We start from the raw sequence: 15006 nt of genomic DNA, 5'->3' as shown, positions 1-15006 counted from the left end.
CTGTCTGGTTTCAAAATGCCGCTTTCCCACCACTCCGCCAGCGGGAGGCGCACAGGGCTGGGCGAGACACTGGAGACGATAGATTAGAATCTCTGGGTCTCGGCGTCCGCAGCTCAGGCCCTGCTCCGGCCCCGCCCCACTTAGGCGGACTAGGGAGGGCAGAGCCCTCAAACTCAAGGGAAGTTGGGGCTTCGTGATTGGGTGGGGCGTCCCAGCGGCCGGGGGAACGCCCAGGGGCGTGGCTCTGAGGAAGGCATGGACCAGGGCTCCGCCCCCTCCCGCGGACTCAAAGCGGACGGCGTCCGCGGAGGCGGGGTCAGAGCGCCGGCGGTAGATCGCATCGCTTCTGCTCGGAGCCCGCCGCCTACCAGCGCCCCGGCGGGGCAGAGCAGGTACAGGTGACCGCCCAGGGCGTCTTGGGCTGGACCAGACAGGGCCCGGGAGCCTGCTAAGGGCCCTGGAGGGCATTGGGGCTCTTGGCCAGCGCTGTGCTTTCTCCCGCGAGCTGGGGCCCCTGCCTCTGCCCCTACCCCCGCCTTCCTGAGGCGATGCCGGCTGTCGCTGGGCGGATTGGCGCCTGCGCCGCTTCCTGCGGCCGGGACTTGGCCAAATCGTGGGGCCCAGGCGGGAGACTAAGGGGAAACTGAGTCATGTCGTGGTGGGAGCCATGCTGCGTGGGCGGCACCACTCCCACTCTTTTCCAGGGTAGATCCCTTTCCTGACCACGCTTTGGGATCCCAGCCGCCACCGATCTCCGGCAGCGCACCACTCCCGTCCCCCTCCTTCTTCTCCCAGGGGTCCCGCTCTGGCTCCCTGCAGCATGGACCAGTCCCGTATGGCTAGGACTTGCTCCAGCCGCCTCCTTTCCTTCTCCTCCCCTCCCCCTCGCGTCCTGAGCCCCCAAGTACTCCCTCCGCTGGCTCTCCGCACAGTGTCAGCTTACATGCCTTATATAGTCCGAGCAGGCTTCAGCCGCGGCCTGCCTGCCGGGACCTGGAGGCGGGGGAGAGGAGAGTGGCCCCTGACTCACCCCACCGCGCCATCCGAGGCTCCAGGCTGGTTTGGGGAGAAGCCGTGCCAAATTAGTCTCACAGTTCACCTCTGGATGGAAAGAATCTCTAGCATAAATGAGGGCTCCCAGTTCCTGGGCGGAGGGGGTCTGCCCTTGTGTTTATAAGTGAGGTCTACCTGACAAATCTGATAGGATACCTACTCATCCATTCCTTGTGTGTGCCCAGTGTCTTCCCCTGGTGCTTGGCAACTGTCCAAGGCTAGTGTCCAGCACTGGGCTGGCCTTCCTGCAATGCTAACCACTGATCTTCTCTTCTCAGGAACAGGCACCATGGATTCCTTCAAGGTGGTGCTAGAGGGGCCAGCACCTTGGGGCTTCCGGCTGCAAGGGGGCAAGGACTTCAATGTGCCCCTCTCTATCTCCCGGGTGAGCCTGGGTTGAGGAATGGATCCCCCCCGGGGGGGGGGGAATCTGTGGGTCTTAGGTCTTCAGTGGGTGATGTGAGGGGAGGAATCTGAACAGGAACAACAGGGCTCAAAAGACCAGGAGGTGTCCAGAAATATGGTGGACACCTGCCATAAGGGCTCCCAACTAGGTGAATCCTGGAATAGGAATTCCTAAACTTCCCTAGCACTGGCCTAACCTGATGGCATTCCACCCAGCTCCTGTGGCCATACCTGAGGGCAAACAGGAGGCCTCCTTTGCAGGATGGGAACCTGATGTCTCCAGGGAGTGTCTGAACCTGAGGGAGCATTGCATGGAGTCAGGCCTCAGGCACAGCTCTTTGACCATAGGATCTTATTTTAAGTTTGCTTTCACTCAGGGAATAACAGTTGCCATGCTGTTTTTCCAGATGAGACTACTTGGAAAGGCATAAGGGGATCATTCCGCAAGTCCATGGCAAAGCAAATTTTGAATTTAGGTGCAAGATGGCCTGTGCTCTTGGTGGCTTGGAGGAAAAGGTTTCTTCCCAACCTTTTCCAACTCTTCTCAGCCTATGTCCCCATCAAGTGGTTCTATTCAGGTTATGGTGGCCCTTGACCCTGAACAGAGATATTGTAAGACTGGGCTTAATAGCCCCTGTTGGGGGCTATTGGGGTTCTGACTCTTAATTCCTAGAGTCTGCCCTGGTGGGGCGGAGCTGGGGGCTGGCTCCTCCCTGTGGCAGGGGGATTGCCTTATAAGCCCAAGAATGCATCCCCAGCTGGCATAGCCAACAGTGGTTAGAGTCTACAGAGACCAAAAGGGCTAGCCTAGACCTGGACCCCTGGACTCCATTGGTGGGCACCTCACCTGGTCGTCAGGTGGCAGCGCCAGCAGTGGGGCCCAGTTGTGGTAGAAACTGTCTGCCCAGAGTGGGTGAGACCAGCCTTTGGACTTGGTGTCTCTAATTGTGGCCTGGGGGTCAGAAGGGGGTGGGAACTTCCTGCCCCCACATCCGCCTGCCCAAAGAGGCCCACCCAGCCCCCTGTGGGCAGACAGCTATTGGCAGGAAGCCCAGGGCAAGCCCAGCCTGGCAGGGGCCAGAGGTTTGTGGAGGCACTGCCCAGCCTAACAGGAGCCCCAAGGCAAGAGTCTGTCAGTGGGAGTTGGGCTTGGTGGTCTGGGCAAGCAGTGTTCTTTCCAGGGATCCTTCTATGTTCTGGAAAATGCCCTGTCAGCAGGATATCTAAGGGCAGTGGTCCTCCTACCACACATACATAGTCCCCTGCACAATCTTTAAGCCTATTCTATATTCCATTCCCCTTCCTTTCCCTGGGGAAAGTGCTGGCCAATGTGGCTTGTCTCAGCCTCAGTTTCTTCATTGATGATGACCTTTTATATGTGGCCTGTTGGGGGCACTCTGGGTCTGGGCTCCCTTGTCAGCAGCCTTAGCATGTGGGTGGGGCCACCAGCTGAGCCCAGCTCTGAAGTTGGATCTAGGCCCTGATGGGTGGCCGGGTGGGGTGGTCTTTTCTGAGCTGGGCCAGCCCCCTATCCCTCCCCTGACCCCAGAGTAGAGGGAAGAGGGACGGGCTAGGGCTGGCTGTGGGCCCAGGCCTGGGAGATGAGGTAACGTCTGGGACTGGGGGGTTGGGCTTCTCGTTGGAGCCCTTAGGCTGACTCACCCCCGCCCTGGTACAGTGTCCAGCCCCCTGGCTTTTCCCCTCCTTAATCCTTGAGGCCTCCTCCTGCTCCTAGCCTGAGTTCCTCCTGCTTTCCCCTCTAGCCACCTCAGAGCTCTCTCTTACTTCTTTCTCCACCTTTCTGACCACTCCCCTACTCCTCCTTCCGCCTCCCTTCCTCCAGGGAAGGAAGTAGTCCTTTACCTCCTCACACACCCCTTTTCTGGAGCCAGCTGCTCCTGTCCACCCCAAGACCCCGACCTCAGACTCAGCCTGTATAGCCTCCTGGGAGCCAGTTTGTGTGCTTAGAGAGTGACTGAACCAGGTTTCCCCTCCTGACTCACCATGACCTTAAGTAAGTCACTTCCCCTGAAGGTTGTTACTTCCCCATACCCATTGTAAGGGACTGGATTGAACTAAAGGTGAGGCAGGGAATCAGGGAGCCTTTATAGGTGTGTTGATCCCTCGGTTGGGTGCCCACACTCAGCAGAGGTGGCCTAGAGTGGTGGAGCCTTAGAATCAGGGTCAAATCCTGGCCCTGCCTCTTAATAGCTAGGTGATTTAAGGTGCTTAATCTCCTTGTCTGTGTGAGAAATGGGTATATTCTCAGATTCTTCCACAGGAGGATTCACTGTCAATGTGTGCTCCAAGTTCTTAGTATTATTATTTAGCAAGTAAAGAAGGGTCCATCATCTTTATGTTCTTTTAACCTTTGCAAGCATGAAATAGAGCCATTGAACCTAGCTCTCCCTTTTGTCCCAGTGCTGGCAGTCTCTGCATCTGGCCCACTGCCCCTGGCACCTCTCTGGAACCTCTCATTTCCCCTCTGCTTGCCTCAGCAGTTCATGTACCAGCCCACCTGAGAAGCCTCTTGAGGCCTCTGGCAGCCTGTACCCCACAATTCCCACCACCATCTGTGAAGTGTAAATTAAGCCTGCTCAATGCAGTGCCATGCCCCTTGCCAAATAGCTGGGTAGTCCCATGGGCTCAGACCCATAGACAGCCATCTGCCTGTGTTGTGACTGGAAGGACTCAATTTGTCAGGGTCACTTCTGCCAGGGGCCTGGGAAGTGGCCCCTCTACTCTCAGGCCTTTATAAATAGACTCTCAGCCCTTCAGCAACAGATTCCATTTTCCTTTGACCAAGATCACTGCTTTCCAAACAGCTAATGCTGGTGGCTGCCATTTCTCCCAGCCTGCTGTATCCCTCATTTACCACACAAACTGGGGATTTCTGACTCAGAGCCCATGGGGTTGGGGACATGGAAATGACATCAATTTAAAGCTATGAAACTCCTTTGGCATCATTCAGGCACCTTTCACAGGGAAACTGGAGATGACAAGACCTACTCCAAGTCTAGACATAACCCTACAGAAAGCCCTGGGATAGGGTGATAGTGTAAGAGGTCAGTGAGTACACTCAGTGGTGCCAGGGATGAAGCTGCCACAAGCACAAGCCAGAGGTTATATCTGGTAGGTGGAACAGCCTGAGAGGGAGGCCAGCAAGGGCCTCAAAAGACTGTGATCAAAACCTGAGGGTGACTGTTTGTTGACATTACAGCAGTGTCTGGGTTGTGAAGGAGGGTCCTGGAGGTGCTTAAATGAGCAGTGTGAGGGAGAAAATTGTGCAGTGGATGAGCACCACCTCCTCCAAGGTTGCTTTAGGATCCAGCAGCCGCCCAGAAAAATGTTGACTATAATAGCCTCTGGGTACTGGAAGTGGGGCTAGGCAAGATTGACAACTGTTGGCCTCAGTTTGGGTTGCACAGTCCTGAGCCTCACTGGGTGCAGTGACACATGTCTGTAATCCCAGCAACTTGAGGTTGAGGCAGGAGTATTGCAAGTTCAAGGTCAGCCTGGAAAACATACCTGTTTCGGAAAGGACTGGGGTATGTGGCTCAGTAGTAAAGCACCCCTGAGTTCAATCCCCAGTACCAAAAAGAGAGAGAGAGAGAGAAATCCTGGGCCTTTGTGACCCTTTCTCTGTCCACAGCTCACTCCTGGAGGCAAAGCTTCTCAGGCCGGAGTGGCTGTGGGAGACTGGGTGCTGAGCATTGATGGCGAGAACACAGGAAGCCTCACGCACATTGAAGCCCAGAACAAGATCCGTGCCTGTGGGGAACGCCTCAGCCTGGGTCTCAGCAGGTACTGCTGTGGCCTGCTGGTGGGTAGGGGCTGCCTCTGGCTGGGCCCACTGTCACTTCCTTCCCTTCTTCTCCAGGGCCCAGCCAGTTCAGAGCAAACCGCAGAAGGTAGGCAAGGGGAAATCTGGGCTTTGGGCAGGAGGGGCATGGACCCCTGAGCTGACCTGCCTTCCCTGGCACAGCCTTGGCACCCCATCCCTACTGGGAGCAGGGGGCAGATGCCAGAATGAGCAAGGTCTGGGGAAATGGGAGTGGAATCCAGGGCTGCCGCACGGTCCGGTCCCAGCACCACGCATGCCTGCCCGTCTGTCCGCCTGCCTCCTGTGCTGTGTGCCCACCCACACTTGGTCCTTCCTTGGCCCCATGTAGGCTGAGATTATAGCTCCCAAATGGGGCCCTTGAAATTTGAGTCGCCCCCTCCCTGATGCCTTCAGCCAGATGTGTGGGGCGGAGCAGGAGCTGCCACTGCCCTTTGGTGGGAAATCGCCCCATTCCCACCCAGGCTCCCACCCTCGCCCTCCCCGCTCGGCTCTGTCTCCGCCCAGGCCCTGGCCCCTGCCGCGGAACCCCCGCGGTACACCTTTGCACCCAGTGCGTCCCTCAACAAGACGGCTCGGCCCTTTGGGGCCCCCCCGCCTGCTGACAGCGCCCCGCAGCAGAATGGGTACGTCAGTTCCTGCCCGCCCACCGCCCACACTGTCCAGTCCTATGTTGGCCCCACACCCATTGTCGTTGCTGCTGCTCAGTGTGCACTGCGCCCCAGCCGGGCGGGAACCGTGCGGCAGCGACCCCTGGCGGCCGGGGTGGGAGCTACAGGCACCGCCCTTATGGGGGACTTTGAACAGAGTCATTGTCCCCCACTGGTGGCCTGGGTTGGGGTGTGGTGTTGGGCCAACTGAGCCTCAATCAGCGGCACCTCGCCCCCAGCTCCTCTGACCCTTCCCCATCTTTTTTCCTCCCTTTGTGTCTGTCCCTTTATCTGTCCATCTATTTCCTTCACAGGTGCAGACCCCTGACAAGTCAGTGAGCCTCCTCTGCCTGTCCCTCTCTTCCTTCTTTTTGTCACTCTGGGCGGTGGTCCCTCCCCACCCCAGCTGGCCTACTCCCCTCTCTCACTCACCCAGCCACCCACCCAGCAGGGCCCTTAGCCTTACCCTTCTCCCTCTCTCTCCCATCACGGTGACCCATTTATACCAAATTCTGGGAGGGCCTGCCCCTACTACCCATCCCCATTGTGAGGTTCTGAGCCATACCCTTCCCACAGACAGCCGCTCCGACCGCTGGTCCCCGATGCCAGCAAGCAGCGGCTGATGGAGAACACCGAGGACTGGCGGCCACGGCCAGGGACAGGCCAGTCCCGCTCCTTCCGCATCCTTGCCCACCTCACGGGCACCGAGTTCAGTAAGTGCCATCCCAGGGCAGGGTAGACTCTCCTGGCCCCAGCCCAGGCCTGACCCTCTGCCAAGGATTAAGGCTGGGTTGGCCCTCATTTCTCTCGGTCAATGCCTGCCTCTGCCCTCTCAGTGCAAGACCCGGATGAGGAGCACCTGAAGAAGTCGAGGTAAAAATCCAGGCACCAGCCTGTCTCCCACTTCCCACCTCTTCCATCCCAGCACCACCCCTGTGTCTGCCCTGGACCTCCCCAGCCGGGCTCTCCATTCTCCTCCTTTTCTTCTTTCCTTCCTTCCATCCTCCCTCCCTGCTTCCCTTCCATCTCTCCTTCCTTTCACTTCCTCCTTTCTCTGCCCCTCAGGGAAAAGTATGTCTTGGAGCTACAGAGCCCACGCTACACCCGCCTCCGGGACTGGCACCACCAGCGCTCTGCCCACGTGCTCAACGTGCAGTCGTAGCCCACCCTCTCCGGCCGGCTGCCCTCTGCCTCTTTCTCTGTTCCTCCTGCCCAAGGCACTCCCTTTGTGCTTCCAGCTTCTGCTTACCTTACCCACCCCTTTCCTGCCCCTGGTCTGAGCCTTCTGCTGGCCTGGCCCCAGAAGCCGGCCTGGCACAGGGCCTGACTTCATCTGACACTGCCTTCCCTCTTTTGCCCTGTGGTACTGCTGTCTGCCAGTCTGCGCTGCCCTGGGCACGGAAATAAACATTCTCAGGCCTGCTTTCTCTGCCTCTGTCTTCTCTCTTTATTGGCCTGGTTTGCATTTTAGGTACGGCAGTGTTAGATGGTTCAGGCTCAGTGTGGGCCCTGCCACTCTGCCATAGTGGGAGGGGGTACCTGGCAAAGAGGGGGCTTTATCCCGCCAACAAAGTAGGCTGGGGTAAGGGGAGCCCAAGAGTTACCCTAAGGAGCAGAAGCTCTGCTTCACCTCCCAGCTCTACATGACAGACCAGATAGCTGGGACCTAGCTAAAGAAGCAACCCTCCCCATCCCTACTCCAGAGGGACCTGGAGTCCAGCTCAGCAGCTTTCATGTACCCAGGGCATCTCCCAGGGGCCAGCAGGACTAAACTGGGGGGTGGGACATGCCAGATGCCTCAGCCATTCAGTGCCTTGAATGGCAGATCTTGCAGCCAGGTGTCCAGGACAGAAGCCCCAGTCCCAGCCTCAACTACAGCCCAGGAACCCTGGCCTGGTGAGAGAGTGGGCTTGGGCCTCGGGAAGGGTGGGAAGCCTCCAGGGATGTGGTGGTGGTAGGCTCCTCTGAGCTGCCCCAGGCTCCACCCTCTATTCTTTGGGATCCCTGGGCACCCCTCTGGAGCCATTTTCCTTGGCCTTGGCAGGCCCTACCACCCCTAGCCCCAGCAGCCGCCCACCTTGGGCTGTGGACCCTGCATTTGCCGAGCGCTATGCCCCGGACAAAACAAGCACCGTGCTGACCCGGCACAGCCAGCCAGCCACACCCACCCCTCTGCAGAACCGCACCTCCATTGTGCAGGCTGCTGCTGGAGGAGGCCCAGGAGGGGGCAGCAACAACGGCAAGACTCCTGTGTGCCACCAGTGCCACAAGGTCATCCGGTGGGTGACCCTATTTCCTTCCTACCCTCGCCTAGACCTGGTCTGTCTATTCACCTACTTCTAAGCTGCTACTGAGGGAGAATAAGGATTCAGTTCCCAGTGGAAGCTGGAGTAGGGACCTGGTCCAGGTCCTCAGATTCTGAATCCTATACCACCTACTCCACCCCACCACCCCACTCATGCCAATCTCTAGCAATATTTGCCCTGTTGAAATGAAGAAAGTCAAGTGACACCTTGAAGCTATACTCTGGGCAAAGAAGGGGCTGTCCTCTCCCAGCCCATCTGCATATCTCTCTCTCTCTCTTTCTGCTCTTTCTGTTAAGCCTCTGCTCTCAGAGTGGACAGGTCAGAGGCCCCTCCCTGTTTGCACTGCTCCCTGGGGCCCAGCAGAGTAACATATCCCCTCAGAGTCAGTGTGCCAGACTCTGGAACCTTCCTAGTTCTCATCTCCAGCCCTGCCCTGCTTTGCCTCCCATCAGCTCTTAGGCAGATTTGCAAAGTACCCTGCTCCTTCCTTTTTTTTTTTTTTCTGGTACCCGGGATTGAACTCAGGGGCACTCATCCACTGAGCCACATTCCCAGCCATATTTTGTATTTTATTTAGAGACAGGGTCTCACTGAGTTGCTTAGTGCCTCGCAGTTGCTTTGAACTCGTGATTCGCCTGTCTTAGCCTCTAGAGCCACTGGGATTACAGGCGTGCATCACCACCTCTAGGGATCCTCCTCTTTCTTAGACCCCTATTTATCTAAGACTTGCATGCCCCTCCCCAAGTTGGAACAAGCAAGCAGGACAGGGCAGGCCATGGGGTCTTCTCAAGTGTTCATCAGCATGCAGGGCTTCCTGTCCAATAGGGCACCAGTCCCTCAGGTGTGTCTCATTAAACTCAAGTCATCAGCTCCCACCATTCTCCTAGCTTCAAACTGACTCTTGTGTCATCAATTCTATGCAACATGACAAAGCTATCTCTCTTCAATCTTCATCACTTTCAGTGTGTGACCTTGGACTAGTCACTTCCTAAATCTGTACTCTGCTTTTTTGTTGTTGTTGATATTCATTTGATGGACCTCTATTTTTGTGCAGTGTTGAGAACCCTGTGCCTCACACATGCCAGGCAAGCACTCTACCACTGAGCCACAATCCAGCCTTTATATTCTGCTTTATTTGGGGGAAAAAAAATTAGAGTGAACTACCCCATCTAAAATTTCTTACTAGGTGCTAAATAAACCCACTTGGAGCTCCCAACTCATTCCCTTTCACTGCCCTACTTCCCTATAGGGGCCGCTACCTGGTGGCACTGGGCCACGCTTATCACCCTGAGGAGTTTGTGTGCAGCCAGTGTGGGAAGGTCCTGGAGGAAGGCGGCTTCTTTGAGGAGAAGGGGGCTATCTTTTGCCCTCCCTGCTATGATGTGCGCTACGCCCCCAGCTGTGCCAAGTGCAAGAAGAAGATCACAGGCGTGAGTGAGGCTGGCAGAGGGATGGCAGGTGGGAAGGCAAATCCTGAACATGTCAGCAATGAGGAGTACTGAGTACTGCCTAGCCTGTAGCTCTCTCTGCATGAGCCCGTTGGATCTTAAACAGCCTAGTAGGGGTAGAGGTGTAGCTCAATGGTATAGCACTTGCCTACCATGTAAGGCCCAGGGTTCAATCTCCAGCACCACAGAAAACAAAACAGGCAAAAACCAAACAAACAAACAAAACCCAGCCTAATAAATGGGTTGCTCTATTGACCTCACTTTATATCATCCAGGATCTTCACAACCAAAGACCATAATTCTGTTCAAAAAGGCTTAAGCAGCCGGGAGCAGTGGCACATGCCTGTAATCCCAGCAGATTGGTAGGCTGAGGCAGGAGGATCATGATTTCAAAGCCAGCCTCAGCAAAAGCGAGGTGCTAAGCACCCAGTGAGACTGTTTCTAAATAAAAGACAATTTAGGCCTGGGGATGTGGCTCAGTAGTCAAGTGCCTCTGAGTTCAATCCCCAGCATCCCTGCCGAGCCCCCCAAAAAGGCGTAAGCAAATAAAAAGGAGAAAAGAAATGTATTGGATATCTCAAGGCCTTAACTTCAAGCCCCACTAAATTCAGGTACCAAGGCCATGAGGACTCTTGCCTCACTCTCCCCAGGGCAGGAGTCTGACCTCACCAACCTGGCAGGTATTCCAATAGATGTTCTTACTGCTCAGTAGTTCCTTGAAAATTCTATTTGCCACTTACTTTATGCCACAGAATTGGCCAGAAGCTCTGGGGATTAAGGGGAGGTAGCAGAGACCTGGCCATTCTAGGTATATTCTGAAGACCCCTGTGCCACTCCCACCAATCCCTTATTCATGCTTTAGCCACTCTAACCTCTTCATTTTGACAGTGAATTCTGTTCCTTCCACCACAGGGCCTTTGTACACTCTTACAGCCCTTTTTTTACCTCTTTCCTTCCTTCATTTAGAACTCAACAATCACTTTCCCTCAGGAACATCTTTCCTGACACCTACCCTCCCCACAGGTCAGGCTCCCCAGTTTGCTCACTATACTCCAGTCATTTTGTCTCCTCTTATTTCCCTGGGTGTGAACTCCACTGGCTGAGAACAGGAATGTTTACGTCAAGCCCGTGCACTGTATATAGGAGGTTGTCAGTAAACACTTGAACAAGAAAGAAGTGACCTCTAAGTGGAACTTGACCATGAGTAGGAATTCATTTGAGAAAATATATAAGCAGAGGGAGCAGCTGTGTCACAAGGCCGCACCTGAGAAGGGCGTGAGATAGGCAGAAGAGGTAGGTGGGGTTGGGTTAAGATATGGAGCTGGGGCTGATGAGGTCAGATGTGCCTCAAAAGCATCTTCTGGGGCAAGGTTGGAGGTTGAGCTAAAGCCAGGGAACTGGGTGCTGCTGGAGTCTAGACCAAGACAATAGGAATGCCAGACACTAGGGAGACAGATGTAGCATGCCCTAAGGGGGAGACACACAAGTTGAGAACTGGTCCACAGGTGACTCTGCATACAGGCAGAAACCCCTCTCCCAGCTCTGGGCACTAGCCCTTGCAGTCAGCCCCTGTGGGTGCCCCCCTCCACTAGCTGGAGGCGTAAGTTCCTTCACTTTGGCCTGTTTGTTAACTTAGAAGGGGCAGCATCACTCTGTGGGAAAGGCCAGTTTTGGAGCCAGCCAAACATGGGCATAAAACCCATTTCTGCCCTCTATTGGCCATGTGAACAGGAGCCAGTTTCTTTCTCTGAGCCTCACTAAAGGAGTAGCAGTAACTCCTGACCAGTATGGTTTCAAGATTTACATGAAACTGAGTACAATGGCGCAAGCCTGTAATCCCAGCAACTGGGAAGGCTGAAGCAGGAGAATCACAAGTTTGAGAGAAAAAGAATTAAAACAAGGAAAAGGAAAAAAAATCATTATATAAAAAATTGCTATCTCAAAAAAGCCTGGGGATATAGCTCAGTGTTTGAGTGCCCCTGGGTTCAATCTTCAATGCCAAAAAAAAAAAAAAAGGAAAAGAAAAATTAACACAAAATATGATACAGGTGTTGTAAAGGGTACAAATGAGCCATCAAGAGCTAGGTGTCACCCATAATTATTTCTTCCTTGGCCACCCTTTCATTTCTAAGTCAATGGTTATCATTTAAAAATCAAGCTGAAACTGGGCTTGGTGGCACATTCCTTTTATCCCAGTTACTTGGGAGGCTGAGACAGGAGGACCACTAGTTCCAAGCCAGCCTGGACAATTTAGTGAGACCCTATTTTAAAATAAAATTTTTAAAGGCAGGGGATGTAGCTCACTTGCCTAGCGTGAGTGAGACTCTGGGTTCCATCGCCAGCACTGCAGGACAAAAATGAAAAAGGAGGTTTCACTTTCACACTTAGGTTTCAACCTGAGTCATCTGGGCATTCCTGAGTGAACCCATCCACACTGCCCCCAGAAGCAGAGCAGGTAGTCCCCCATAACACAGTCCCCGGCCCGGCCCTTGAGAGATTCAATCTGGACCCCTTGCTTCAAGCGTGGGGTCATTTTCACACCAGCCCTACAAGTCTAGTGTTAGGTTCCCAATTCATGAGGGAAACAACTGCATCTCCAGAGAAGGTAAAGGTATTGGCCACGCTGCCCTCTGCCTACTCCAGATCTGAGTGCCACTGTCCCTGGTTGGCTTGAGGGTTCTGGGGAAAACAACTTAGCCTGAGGGAGAGCCTGTACTGTGAGCCTGCTTCTTCCCACCTCCAGTAGAGCCTAGTTAACTCGACTCACCCTGATTGGTGAGGACCCACTGCAGGCCAGGCACTGTTGGGATAGATTAGTTAATAGAGCAGTTAATGCTTCATGTCCTCCTGGCCCATGATTTTAGCCAGGAGAATGGGGGAGAGAAAAACAGTAAGTAATAGACAGAAAAAAATGTTATCTGGTAGATACAGAAAAAAGGAAAGGGGAAAGTAAAAGGTACCGGAAGCATGGCATAGAGAAGGTGGATTAGAGTGACTAGCGCGGACCACATGGAGCAGGTGACATTTATGTAGAAACGAAGGAGGTGAGGAACAGGGGAATCTTGAGATATCTGGGATGGAGTAATCCAGGCAAAGGGGACAGCCAGTATATAACCCAGGACAGTGGTGTGCTTGGCATGTCATGTTAGTGGCAGGTAAGAGTCCAATGTATTGGGGTCAGTGTGAGAGTGTGATAGGACAAGGGAAGGAATTTGGCTAGAGCAGATAGAAGAGTGGAATTACTAAAAATTGTGGGAGGAGCAGGTTTGTGGTGCAGAGTTGGGTGCTGAATTTTGTACATGGTGAATCTGAGGGCCTAGTGGACATGCATGTGGAGACGTGGGGTGGGTGATGGAGTAATGAGGGTCCTGGGTGAGTGGATGTAAAACTTAGCAGGAGAAAGACTCTAGCCCAAGTCCAGCCTTCCTGCGTCCTATGTTCTGGTGGAAAGGGCTGAGTCTGATGAAATAACTGTGGCCCCCTCTCAGGAGATCATGCATGCCCTAAAGATGACCTGGCACGTGCATTGCTTCACCTGTGCTGCCTGCAAGACACCTATCCGCAATAGGGCCTTCTACATGGAGGAAGGGGCACCCTACTGCGAGCGAGGTATGGGGTTGCCCATGGAAGGCAAGGGGGGCAAAGTGTGGGGCAGACAGGAATCCAGGCCCCTTTCTTCTCTGCCTCCATCCCTAGACTACGAGAAGATGTTTGGCACCAAATGCCGTGGATGTGACTTCAAGATTGATGCTGGGGACCGCTTCCTAGAGGCTCTGGGCTTCAGCTGGCATGACACATGCTTCGTTTGTGCGGTGAGAGCCCGCACCCCTGCCACCCTCTGTTCTTCTCTAGCCCCATTCCTATATCCTACCTGTGGGATGCATGAGAGATTGGCAAAGGGCCTTTCCAGCTACCTGTGACCCCATGTAACTAGACCTTTCCTGTCCCCAGATATGTCAGATCAACCTGGAAGGAAAGACCTTCTACTCCAAGAAGGACAAGCCCCTTTGCAAGAGTCATGCCTTCTCCCATGTGTAAGCCCAGGACTCGCTCAGCCTAAAGAGTGAGAGGTCTGGAGTCATTGCCCCCAACATTTCTGGGAAGGGCTGGCAATGGTTGCCCCAACCCCAACTCCTGGCCAGAGTCTGGGGTTCCCTGGACCCTGTCCCAACCTCTTCACTTACCCCATACACACTTCCTCCACCACCATCATATTACCGGTGCTGGCCACACCAGCCCCTGTTCACCTCCAGTGCCACAATAAACCTGTATCCAGCTGTGTGCTCTGTGCCTTTCCCTGTGCTTCAGTAACGGTGGGACTTGAGGCATTTAGCAGGACACCGGTTAAGATGGTTTTCTTGGAGTTGGGGATACGGAAGGCATAAGGTTACAGCCTCTAAATGTGAGGGGAGCCACTGGTCTGGCCTGGCATGGAGGTGAGTGTAGAGGAAATAAGGGCAGATCTACAGAGATGGGGCATGAAAGACACTGACAGCCAGAATGAGTCCCACAGGTGCCACCCACCGTCTATATGCCTAAGAACTGAAACAGAAAGTGGGGCTGAGAACCACATCCCCAGGTCCTGGGAGGCCACAAGTGCCAGGCTCAGGTGCTGGAGCTCTCTTTAGGAAAGGGAAAGGCAGGACAAAGAGTTTGAGATAGTGAAGGAACCAGTTTGGATTTGTGTTCTGGAAAGAGGCCCCGATGTTAGTGAGAAGGAGGAAGGAAACTGGAGGAAAGGTGGGACAATGATCAGAGGGCAAAGGCCAGGGGAAGAAAGTGGCAGAGATGGGACCCAGTGACTGGACCCAGGGAGTCCAAAGTGAGGGCCCAGGGAACAAGGGGCAGGAAGAAGAGGACCAAAGCTAGTATAGGCATCCAGTATATACCGTATGTTGCTTACATCATCCCCACAATCTCCCCACCAACCCTAGGAGGTACCTGCAGTTACTTACTCCTTTTCCAGATGAGGTTAGAAAGGTTAGGAGACCTAGCAAAGGTCACATAACCTCTAGTCACAAGCCAGACTAGAAGCCAGACCCGAAACCAGCTGCCACTTGGTCCCAGTCTGGTATCTCAAGGACTGGAGGTTTTGTTGGTGGCCCATCATTCCCTGGGACTTCTTGCTTCCCATTGATGCCTTCATCTTTCCTGTCCCAAGCATGGACTGGAGAGGGACTGAATGAAGAGAAGACTCATACTAGGACAGTGTGACAACTCACTGTGCTCATGGTCACTGGTTCTTTGGGGCTCTCTGGCATGAGGACTTCAGCATATCTGTTGGCCCCTTCAACATGTCTTTG

General features: G+C 54.4%; 1 protein-coding gene across 10 annotated transcripts; it reads left to right on the top strand.

Moving 5' to 3' along the window:
- Positions 1-304: 304 nt before the first annotated feature.
- Pdlim7 (PDZ and LIM domain 7) lies at positions 305-13974 on the top strand. Of its 10 annotated transcripts, none has more exons than XM_076856612.1 (14): positions 305-392; positions 1332-1438; positions 5111-5262; positions 5339-5369; positions 5807-5925; positions 6264-6284; positions 6526-6662; positions 6786-6822; positions 7784-7845; positions 7994-8228; positions 9505-9685; positions 13192-13312; positions 13400-13515; positions 13655-13974. In XM_076856612.1, the coding sequence occupies exons 2-14, from the start codon at positions 1343-1345 to the stop codon at positions 13739-13741; spliced, it is 1395 nt and encodes a 464-aa protein (XP_076712727.1). In that variant the 5' UTR covers positions 305-392; positions 1332-1342; the 3' UTR covers positions 13742-13974. The 10 variants fall into 10 exon arrangements, with proteins under 10 accessions (XP_076712727.1, XP_076712726.1, XP_076712732.1 ...); XM_076856611.1 differs by having other exon boundaries at positions 7775-7845; XM_076856617.1 differs by lacking the exon at positions 5807-5925 and having other exon boundaries at positions 6264-6280.
- Positions 13975-15006: the final 1032 nt, after the last annotated feature.

Source organism: Callospermophilus lateralis, chromosome 5, assembly GCF_048772815.1.
Source record: "Callospermophilus lateralis isolate mCalLat2 chromosome 5, mCalLat2.hap1, whole genome shotgun sequence".
Lineage (NCBI taxonomy): Eukaryota > Metazoa > Chordata > Mammalia > Rodentia > Sciuridae > Callospermophilus > Callospermophilus lateralis.
This window is presented reverse-complemented; position numbering and strand designations above follow the sequence as displayed.